This window comes from Solanum tuberosum, unplaced genomic scaffold, assembly GCF_000226075.1.
Source record: "Solanum tuberosum cultivar DM 1-3 516 R44 unplaced genomic scaffold, SolTub_3.0 scf00336, whole genome shotgun sequence".
Taxonomy (NCBI): Eukaryota; Viridiplantae; Streptophyta; class Magnoliopsida; order Solanales; family Solanaceae; genus Solanum; species Solanum tuberosum.
In genome coordinates, this window is record NW_006239257.1 from 466770 (window position 1) to 478560 (window position 11791).

General features: G+C 30.3%; 1 protein-coding gene across 2 annotated transcripts; it reads right to left on the reverse strand.

Moving 5' to 3' along the window:
* Window positions 1-1432: 1432 nt before the first annotated feature.
* Window positions 1433-6136, reverse strand: LOC102589830 (probable protein phosphatase 2C 60). 2 transcript variants are annotated; one of them, XM_006360833.2, is made up of 5 exons: window positions 5673-6136; window positions 4915-5335; window positions 4071-4438; window positions 2548-2784; window positions 1433-2003 (listed from the first exon to the last, which is right to left on the reverse strand). In XM_006360833.2, exons 2-5 carry the CDS (start codon window positions 5231-5233, stop codon window positions 1761-1763), a joined length of 1167 nt encoding a protein of 388 aa, XP_006360895.1. In that variant the 5' UTR covers window positions 5234-5335; window positions 5673-6136; the 3' UTR covers window positions 1433-1760. The 2 variants fall into 2 exon arrangements, with proteins under 2 accessions (XP_006360895.1, XP_006360896.1); XM_006360834.2 differs by lacking the exon at window positions 5673-6136 and adding an exon at window positions 5455-5587.
* Window positions 6137-11791: the final 5655 nt, after the last annotated feature.

Sequence of the window (11791 nt, forward strand, 5' to 3'; positions counted from 1 at the left end):
TAAGAAAAAAAACTTTAGTTGTACAATAAAATAGTAATTTGTTATTTAATTATATATATATATATATAAATTATTATGAATATATGTTTTTTCCAAAGAACGTGGGTAGTTCTTTCAAATATGTTATATAATTAAAAATTATTTTTAAATAAATAATTAATATTAAATTTGAAAACTTCCAAAAAAAGAGGAAGAAGAAGAAAAGTTCTAAACGTTAAAAGACAGTTTTTTTTTAGTGATTGAAATTTTTATTTTTAGATTTTTATATTTTAAATTAGTTTTAATAATTAATAAATTCTTTTTTTGTGGTGCTGACACGTGGCACTTTTTCTTCTCCTTTTATATATAGATAGATAGTTTCAATTCTGTAACCGTTTTTTTTAACTCATTTATTAGAGAGATTTGCAAACCGTGTGTTTGAATTCTTTTGAAATTTTAAATTTATTTTTAAAACTTATTTAAGAATTTAAACCGTTTATGTACTTTTTAGAAATCTGCTAAACAAATTCAGTTTATTTTTCAATACTACTTTTTTTTTAAAAAAAAAAAACAGATTTAAAAGTTTTTAAAAAAACCACTTTATAGGATATTAAAAAGCAATTTTTTTATACGATATTAAAAATAAAATAGACTTTCTTTTGTGATGACATTCGTCAGCGTTTTTATATAAAAATAGGTGACATTTTGTCCGTGTTTATATAAATGCATTTTTTTTTTTAAAAAGGTATAAATTAGTTTTTTAAAAAAATATTAAATCTGTCCTAGATATAATTTTTAAAAAAATTGAATTTTGAATTTTTTAACTGATTTGAAGTGGAGTTTTATAACCAATTGATATTTATTTGACATGTGTTTTTATTTCAAATTTTGAATTTAGAATATTTAATTAGTTATATAATATTTAATTATTTATAATTTAAAATTCTGAATTTATTTAATTATTTTATAATTTAAAATTCTGAATTTTGTAGTGTTGACATGTGTCATTTTTTCTTCTCCTATTATATATAGATAGATTTTTGGTTAAAATAATAAGGTATTGTTATTCATACATCAACACTATTTGATATCATATAACAAGTTCAGGATACAAATAGTACTATACTATACAACTAAGATGACAAATTAAACAAGAAATTCAAATTTAGATTACAAAAAAGCAAGCTACTACAATTTATACATGCAAATGTAACTAATCAAGATGTTTTATTTAAATTAAAAGCTGTCTGGATGACTTCATCATGATTAATGCATAAATCTACGACGGAAGGACCGAGTTTAACTTGACAACATAAAATAGTTGGATCACGTAAAAAAAGACGACACATAACAGTGAGAATGTGAGGGAAAAATAAGACATATTACCTGCTACATCGTAAAAGAATAGTAACATCACACGTTCAATGCATACAAGTTAAATCCAAACCATCACTCAAGTTGACACTTTGCAATAGACCATTAAAGAATAATAAAGGCATAAAAACATTTACAGCGGCCAGGTCACATAATTTACAAAATCCAAATAAAAAAGTTTGAGAGGAAGTAATAGAAGCCTAATGGTGTAGATCTCTTTTTTCAAGTCCCTTAAGCATAGGAACTAAATCTGTATTAGTCTCAAGTTAAACTAAAGGTGTACATTAATTAAAAAAAAAATTAAAATTGCAGGCCTGCTGTTATCTTTTCAGAAGCTACCTGGTATTCACAAGAAAATAGTACAACATCATTTGGAAGAGAGCTTCTTCGAGTCGCACGCACCATGATTAGGTTGGAGCAAGTGTGTTTCGAGGCAGACTTATCCCACCACCTTTCACAGACACGTTAGGTACCTTCCCAGAGCTAGCCCTGCTCGCAAAATCTGAGTCGAGGAATATTACCACAACGGAGATGTCATCATGGAAATGTCGACGTACTCCACGATCAATTTTCTTCAAGTCTGAGTACCTCATCTCCCTTTTCTTTGCTGCTTCTTGCAATGCAGTTTTTACTAGCCTTTTCGCGATCCCCTGCCAAGTAGCAAATAAGAGCTTTAAAAGTTTGGTCCAACTGTTTTTCTTCTGTTCACAACATATATTAGCTTTGTATGTATTACATCTATCTAGAGCAAACAAACTCGGAATTTTACTTGGGAACTCTTCTGAGGGAAAGGCAGCAAAACCGGTTTTCTTACTATGCTAGTGTGCTTGCAGATTTGATAAGTTTCTTTATTGTTGGACGGATCTATACACAGATCCCAAGGAAGGGCTGGACGGCCCGGACCACAAGAGTCTATTATACGCAGCCTTGCCTACAATTCTGCAAGAGGCTGCATTTGACTTCCCTTGCATTTAAGAAATTTAAAGGAAGAGAGCTGATGTAATCAGATTCATAGGGCACCAGTAATGATGATACACGTGTGCCTTTAATGGTAATATAATGTTACTATAAGGCTTTCATTGATTTCACGAATCCTGAAACTTTAAATGAAAAAGTGCTTCCCTATAGGTAGAAATTAGAATCACTGAAAAACTAAGAAAATGGCAAAAGCATGTATCAAAGGGGATCTCTTACATTGCGTGGGTGATTTTGTACAATGTCAACAGCTTCTTGGTTACTTAGGTGCTCCCAGAGACCATCCGAGGCAAATATAATAAACTGATCCTGAGGTTGCACCGGGTGCACCAAAATAGCTGGATCTGCGCTCAATATGGGCCTCTGAAACGGTTCACGGAGCCGAAACTTAGCATACAACGGTTCCCTGTTGAATTCAGATTTCTTCAAGTACACATCACCAATGGATCTTGTGATCTACAAGATGAAGTACACAGATCATCAGATTATGAGCCATGCAACAACAAAAATAGACAACGTAAATGAACTCCCTAATAGTATTCTCCTCCATTAATGGCCAAGGGTCTATGTTTCCAAAAGATTGAAATTGCTTTTGAACATCAGCCTATCATAAATATATGGCACGCCTCATGGAAACTAAACTAATTTAGTGCTTCCCCATAACAAATGCGAAGGTCATACAGAAGTTCAATTGTAATGCAGGTCTTTATAAGGGCTGCTAATGTTTAAAGAATTGCTATACAACAGATAGTCTCTTTAAGAAATTGAATGTTCATATTTCCATTTTGACTATCCTATGATGCTTCACAAAAGGAGAGCTTTATCGTTCATTACATATTTATGTGATATATGACTTGGACAGAAAGACTATCATAGTTCATATCAATAGCAGTATATCACTTTCCACACAAGTGGGTGAAATTTTATTAAATTCAGAGAACGCATCATTGATGGTAGTATATACCAAAATTTAAGAGTAGCAGAAAGTGTGCAAGACCATTTCAAGCATTGGACAAGAATTATCATCATATGCATCTCCTGAATGGAGGGAACCATAGTAAAATATCAGATCAGATACTCTATACATGAGAAATACAAGACATGGGACTTAACAAACCCAATTTTGTACTTGCGCTTCTGTTATCAGGGACACAAGATGGCTAAACAGTGCTGGAATTTGAAAATGAACAAAAAGCAAAGCATGCTGCAAATACAGATCACATCAAGATAGTAGATTCCAGTTTCAAGTATGCCTCAACGTTCAAGCTAATACTAGAACAAAGATAAGGAGAAGCACGACCTTCAGAGCATACTATGTATATTGGTTCTTGAATAATCAACACTCTGGTGCCAGCAGAAATTAGAGCTTTAAATATTAAGAGTTGGAAGAGAAAACAAAGATCCTCCAATTGAAGGAGAAAAAAGATCTTCAACTTTGAAATGCTATTCAGTTGAGGTAGCAACCTTTCATCGATGTAGTAGGCAACGACAAAGGCTAGTATAGTTACTACAAAGAATAATAATGTCAAAAGCAGAACCATCGCAAGCTTATATACAAGTACAAGAGAATACACAACTAATTAAGGAGCAACAACAATATTTAAAGTCTATGATGATCCTCCTTGCTAAGAAACAGAATTTGTGAATTGCTATTTAAAGAATACGAAGTCATAAAAGCATCAAAAATACTTAGAGCTGGGAAAACATAAAGAAGAAGCTTAGGAATGCAAAGAAGATCTTACTTGTATAATACCCTTCACACGCCAAACATTGTGCTTTAAAACTACAATTTGTGAGTCATCTGGATGCAAAGAATGCATTTCCTGCCTTACAGATTCAATACTTGCATTGTGTTCTGCAGAAAGCTGAATAGCAAGAATCTCTCCAGTTGCCTTGACAAGCCTCCCCAAGACTGCTCGAGAGTCGCCAAGGTTGGCAACATATAAGGTCCCACTGCAGATAACTCCAACAAGGCAGCATGATCCAACAGCAGCAATCTGAGGTTGTGTGGGCCATCGCCTTGTGACAATAGAGAGGAAACCCTCTTCTGTGGCTTGAAATGCCTTCCGGATCACCTCCACAGACATAGTTTGCTGGTCAGATGTACACCCTGCATATTTGAACCAAGTGGTTGAGTGAAAACCTAGAACATAACAACTTCACCAAAAAGAGCTACTTTGCATCTAGAGTACTATATGTTTACTGTGACATTTTTCTAATCACCGAGAAATCCCCAATGGTTTCAAAACTATATGGATAATGGACCCCCCCCCCCTTTTCTCATCTCCACTCAATTAGCTGGCTTGCGTCTCTGGTTGCACCCATGACGTGCTCCTAACCACACATCACGCGTTGTGCTCTTACCACTAAGTCAAAGCCCCAAGATACTTCAACTTTCAATTATTGTTAAAGGGTCCTTAGAAGCTAATACTTAAGACTCCTCGAATTAACTCGAATCCAACAATTTTAAAAGTAAAAAGACAAGATTCAGCTCACCTCATTGTGAACCATCGAAATAGTATTGTTTATTCCCCTTGAAACTGAAAAAATTGAACGACTTGATTCAAACTGGTTATAAAAACTTACTCTTGAGATGCTGAAAGAGGTTATCATTGATGAACCTTGAAGTCTCAGGACCACCATGTCCATCATAAATTCCAACAAAGGTACCATACGGACCTGAATCATTCAATCCCAAGCACCCTGATTCAACTTGGCTCTGATCTTCCAATAGATTATTAGCCTGAACTACAGCCATTGAGAACTCTCCATTAAAATGTTGCCCTGTATCCTTATACCATAGCAGCCCATCTTGACGTCCACTGGCATCGGAACCTGTATGAACGTGTCGATTGGCCCTTGGCTGAAAACAAGCCCTCAAGAAGTTCATTAATCCAGATAACATACCTCATCTCCTCCAATACACCATCTAAACTCTCCACATCTAACAGGACACACTAAATAAACCTCAACTTTGCATAGGTTCCTCCTCAAAGCAAGTACAAATCTATAAAAACAATATCATCAACCAAGTTACAATAAGCTAAAGAAAAGAATAGAATTAACAACAAAACACAATCTTGCAAGTTGCATATAAAAAAGCCAAAATGCACATCAAGAAGTCACCTTTACTATAAAACTAAGAAACCAAGGTATCCAATACCAAAATTCAACATCAATAAAAAAAATAGGAACTTTGAAATAGTCAAAATCACTTTTTCAACAAAGAACTGTATATGGTCAGCCAGTATTACATCAAATAAAGAAACCAACTTTCTTGATCTCCCAAATTTCAAGAATCACATAAATACTAATTAAAGATAAGGGTATATGAAAAAACTTACCTTTACTATGGAAAATGGAAGATCTGAAAGTGAAAGAGTATTAGATCTGTGGATCCATCAAATCAAAGCAAAAACTGAAGTGGGGTTTGATTTTGATAACCTTTTTTGTATTTTTTCTCACTTTTCTTGAAGATTTAAGATCATGATGGAAAAAAAAAACAGAGTGAAAAGGAGTGATCAATTAGTGTTTTGAGCTATTTGTTTCCATTGGACCAAGTGAAACTCTTTGAAGAGAAACCCCCCATTATAAATCAAGAATGGAGAGCTTGAAGCCAGCAAAGCAGAGGACCAGCTTTGGGCTCCACACACACAGAGTTGAGGATAGAGAGAGAGAAAATCTAGAGAGAAGAAAGTACCCAATACACACAGACACTCCAAAAGAGTCAATGAGTATTTTTTTTGTTTTTTATTTTTGGTGGATATAATAATATATTTTGCAAGTTGGAATTGGAATTTCCATGAAATATCCTCATATCAGGTAACATTGGCTGGTTATCAAGAAAAAAATGAATAAGATCGTTTATTTATCCATCTAAACTACAACTCCATCATGTGTTTTCTTTTTCTCTTTTGGTGGTGGAGGTGGGGTGGGGTGAGTGAGGGTGGCTATCAACAAATACTTTATTACTCAAATAATTCACTGTTCAACAATAGTTGTTGATTATTGATTTGATATTTTTAAAAGATATTTTTTCTGTTCAATAATATTTATCTATTATTAGTTTTGCACACTTGTTAATAAACTATAAATAAAAGAATAAATTTATTATAATTAATGATAAGGATAAATTAGGAACTAAGTGTAATAAGAAAATGACTATAATTAATGATAAGAGTAAATTAGAAACTAAGTGTAAAATTATCCATTTATTTCATAAAATGAATATACATTGTTGAACATTCCAAAATAGTATAGTGGATAATTATTGTTGAACGGAGGGATTAATGAATAATATGGATAACATTACTATATTTCCCTTTGAGTATATTAAATTTAATGCTTGGGAAATGTATTATATATTGAATAGTAGTTAACACCAAGGGTAAAATAGATACAAAAGGATAAAATTATCTATTGGTTTTCTAAATTAGGCAAGTATTGTTGGACAACTATTTATAATATAGTGGACAAGTAACGATGGACCGAAGGATTACTTTTATTACTCCCTCTATTCTATATCAATTGAACTTTTGGGTCTTTTTTCATTGTTTCAAAATAACTAAATTGTTGAAAGTTTAAGATAGATGTTTCAAAAAAAAAAAAAATTTGTCCTTTCCTTTGATAAAGTTTCATACTCCATTCATTCCATATTAAGTGAATTTTTGAGGGTTTTTCATTGTTCAAGATGGGTGTTTAAAATTTTTCCATATTTATTCTTTCATTTATTGAAATTTTATATTTTTTATGAGATAAATTACACTACTTACAAAGCTATATTTATAATTTCACAAAGTGAAATAGTGAAAATTATGTCATTGAATATTTTTCTTAGCTAGCGTTTGACCCCAAGTTCCGAAGTATTTTTGCCAAATAATATTTGGGCCATTTTTTTCCCAAGTTAACACCCTGTGTTTGGCCCGAAGTTTCCCCAAAAATATTGACTATTCCAAAAAATATGATTTATACTCATAAGTTCTAAAAACTATTAAAAATACCAATAAGTTTGTATTATCTATTTATAATGAATATGTTCCGTTAAAAATAACTTTATGACATTATTGATAACAATCAACAACAACAAATAACAATATAGGCAAGAGCTTTCCACATTCTATGAACAATCTCTTCCCGATAAGTTTGTATTATATCTATTTATAATGAATATATTCCGTTAAAAATAACCTTATAACATAATTCAAACTTGTCATTGATTCGGTTATAACAACCTCCGGAGGAGGTAGTCACAAACTATTCCTTTATATAATTTTCCTACATTCTACGAACAATCTCTTTCCGACAAGCTTTTATTTCTAGATCAAATAACTGAGAAGATTAGTTTGATTCGGTTATAATTACAATCTACTAAAAAAATTGTTCTTTTTTTTAATCAATTTTATCATTGAAATTAGAACTCGAACTTTTTTGCAGGAGGTAGTAACAAACTATTTCTATAGATATATATTAGTTGGAAGTAGTAAATGATGAGTATTTTTTATAAAATATAAAAGTTTGGGGTAATTTTTTAAAGTTCCAAATATTTCCCAAATTCCCAAAAACTAGGTTTTTCTAGTATTTGGGAACTTGCGATTCTTGGCAAAAAAAATTGCCAAGTTATGTGGCCAAACGCCAACGGCCAAAAATTTTTCCAAGTTTTTTCGAAATATTCCCAAATAAAACTTGGGGCCAAACGGGTCTTTAATATGTGTGCATTGCCTCACAAATTAGGTCAAAAGTGAAAAAATATTAGTTATTTTTTTGAAAAATCAAGTGTTTGAAAAATCCTTAAAACTGCTTTTAAATAGAAGTAGAAGCAGTTTTACTATTGTTGGGAAGAAGCTAAAAATTTCTACTTTTAAAAAAGAAACAGAAAATTATTTTTTTGAAGACTAAAATATCTCTTTCATATATACATATTTATCAATATATTCCTTATAATTAATTAGCATATCTCATAAGTTTGGTTAAGTTTCATTCAAGAATTTTATTTTAAATTATTATATAATAAATATTTTATTTATTGTATGTTTATATATTATTATTTTGCATTTGTTTTTTATATATTATTTTTAAAAATTAGAAATAAATATAACAACAATACTTTTGCAGGATTAAAAAATAATTAAAAATTTCAGAGATACCTTCAGAAATACAAGGCAAATCTTCTACTATTATGAAAATATTGTGTGATAAAATTAGGGATGAAATTATTAGAAATTTTTGTGATGTATGAAAGACTTTATTCATTTTTGTAGTGATTTTTTTGTTTGTAGTGATTTAATTTGGGGAATGGTTTTTAAATATATTTTGCTTGATATTTTCAATTATATTTAAATCATCATGTTAATATTATATTATTTTATTTATTATTTATTTATCTATGTATAATTTTGATTGAAAAATTGAATATGTACATTTTAATTTAATTAAAATGAAATTTTACTTGAAGTTTTTGTATTAGATATTTAAAATAATTTCTTTCTATAAAATAATCTTAATATTAAAAGTGCATTTATACTTGTCATTTTTTGTAACTTGACTCTCAAAAGCACTTTTAAAAAAAAAAAAATAATTGTCAAACACAATTTGCTTATCAAAAACACTTTTCAAATGAATTTGTCAAACACAAATTGTTTTTTTTTTCAAAAGCACTTTTCTAAAAAGTTATTTCTAAAAAGGTATTTTTAAAATAAACAATTTTAGTAGCAATGCCAAATAGGCTCTTAATATGGCAATGTTATTATTTGGAGAGTTAAAAGAATTTCTTTTGACTATAATTTTGTTTAAAATGTCTAACTATAAAAATAAATTGTATTTAAAGTATATAAAATCTTTATTAATTTGAAAAGGAACTTAAAAGAATCATAATCATGTAGAATTATAACTATTTTTGTCCTAGTTGAAACCGAATTTTGTCATCTCTTGAATGGAGATTATTGTAATCTTTTAGAGGGGAGTGTGTTGCGCTAAGCCGATCCATAAATGTTCTTAAAATAATGTGATGTTATTCATTTGAGTTAATTGATATATTTTAAAAGATTTTTTTTATTTTTACAGGAATAAAATCTGCATATAGCACTTCATCTTTTTCAAATTTACTTGCCAAATTTTATTAATATGTGATTGTTATCATTCGCAAGAGATTTACTATACCTGACTTTTTCTTGTTAATTTTTTTAATGAAAATTTGTTCGCACACCAATAATATAGAGTTTGTCGTGGAAAAGAAAAGTTGCTCATTAGTGGCCTAAACAGTAAAGGGATAGGAAGCCATTTTATGTTGTTACAAATTATCTATTAGGGGTGCACTGAGCTTTAATTAATTAATTAATGAGCTTTTGGAACTTAAAGGGCGTGGTCTTCCATCTACTAATTGGTTTTTGATTCATTTGATTGATGTTAAAGTGGACTAAATGTTAATTAAAGTACTTCATTTCTCTCAAATTGATTTAACATTTAGACCACTTTCTGCTTTTTCTTCACTTTCCTACTTCATAGGAGCCGGAGCACGTACTAAACTATATATGAATGTAAGCATTAGTTAAAATTGTAAGCATATAATTAGTAACATAAGTTTTTTTTAATCGTGAATCAATGAATAATTTGTGTTATAAGATATGATTTTTCTGGACATGATGGAAAACAAAATCAGCTTTCTAATTTTTCTGTGTGAGAATATTTTTTTTCTCACTGATTCAATCAAAATATATGTGGAAATAGCCATTAAACATTTTTTAGTGAGAAATAATGATTTTTAGTAGTGATAGTAGACTGTTAGTGGTGGTCATTTTTTGTTTTGTGCATGACATCCTCCCGTAGATATTTTGTGTTCAAATCCTATTGGATATGATCAAAATTACTTTGTTAGGAATCATTTTACTTTAGACTTTCTGATACGAATCAAGATTTAACTGGATTGTTGGTACTTTGACACCGGAGAAATCAAATATATCGAGACAAAGTCCTGCCAATATAAAGCAAAATGATAGTACATACTATAGTATTGGTCTAATCTACTTACTAGCAACTTGAGTTAATTACTAATGTGGTGCTGGGTGCACTGGTGGGAGTGTTTCACCCTTAATAAGAGGTCTCGGGTTCGAGCTTTGGGTATGAAGAAAATTATGTTGGAAGCGTTACCCCTGAATGGGGCCTGCGCGATCCAAATTTAGTCGGAACTCTAATGTGGACTCCGGACACCGGATCGAAAAAAAAAACTTTGAGTTAATTAATGGCTAGTGAGTAAGGGAACTCTATTGATGATATGATACTTATGAGCAGTCATTTTCTAATTTTGATAATAACTTATCATAGCAGAGTTTGGTATATTTATGTAAACCCCACAGTCCCCTCTTACTGCTCTGCTGTGTCTTATAAGTCATTTTTAATATGCATCCCCACTAGCTAGCAATAGAAAATGCAAGTGCATGTTAACAGCACCCACCGTATTATATGTATTTATATTTTGGTTATAAAATAAATGAAGTTCATAAATAAACCAAATGAAGATATTATTGGTTGCTCTTTTGATTATGAGAAAGCCACTTCAATTTTTATTATTTTTTAGTTCATATATCCACAATTGTTTCAACTTGAATTTAGTACTCCTCCATTTTAATTTATTTGTTTGGTTTTGACTTGACATGAAATTTAAGAAAATAAAGATTTTTTTTGAATCTTATGATGTAATCTAAAGATATGTAGAATATACTAAAAAAAAATCTTTAATTTTATGATTTTAAATATGTCATAGAAAAAGTTAGAATTAAAGAATTATCAAAAAAAGAAAAATACATATTCTTTTTTAAACGGGTTAAACAGAAAAATAAGACAAACAAATTAAAAGAAAAGTGACAATTATCGAGACATATATATTCTGTGAACCGTCACATCTAAAATATTTTAAAAATATTTATCTAGTACACTTATTTGTTATGGACAAAGACGTGTTTTCATCACTTATGAACTTGATTTAATTTCTTGATAGTTAAGTACTTGAATATTTAAGACGTGTGTTTTAATTAATATATGTCGAGCAATTCAACAAATGTAGATGATAGCTTAAGTTGATTGGTTAAAAGAACACTTTAAAATAAATTCTTAGAGATTATAGTGATAGAAAAAAGGTCTGAAATATATCCAAATTTTGACCGAAATTGTTGTAACGATACCGAACTTTGGAAAGGACCTTTTACCCCTGCACTATATAATAGTGTATTTTAAAGGTATATATATGTCCACGTGGATATCATAAATATTGCATCATTTAAAATAGTAATGTGTCCACGTGGACACATATATACCTTTAAAATACACTATTAAATAGTGCAGGGGTAAAAGTTCCTCCATAAAGTTTGGTATCGTAACAATAATTTCGACCAAAGTTGAAGTATTTTTCAGACCTTTTCTCTATAGTGATTAGAGACACATATGCTTAGTGATTAGAGTGATTACGTACCTA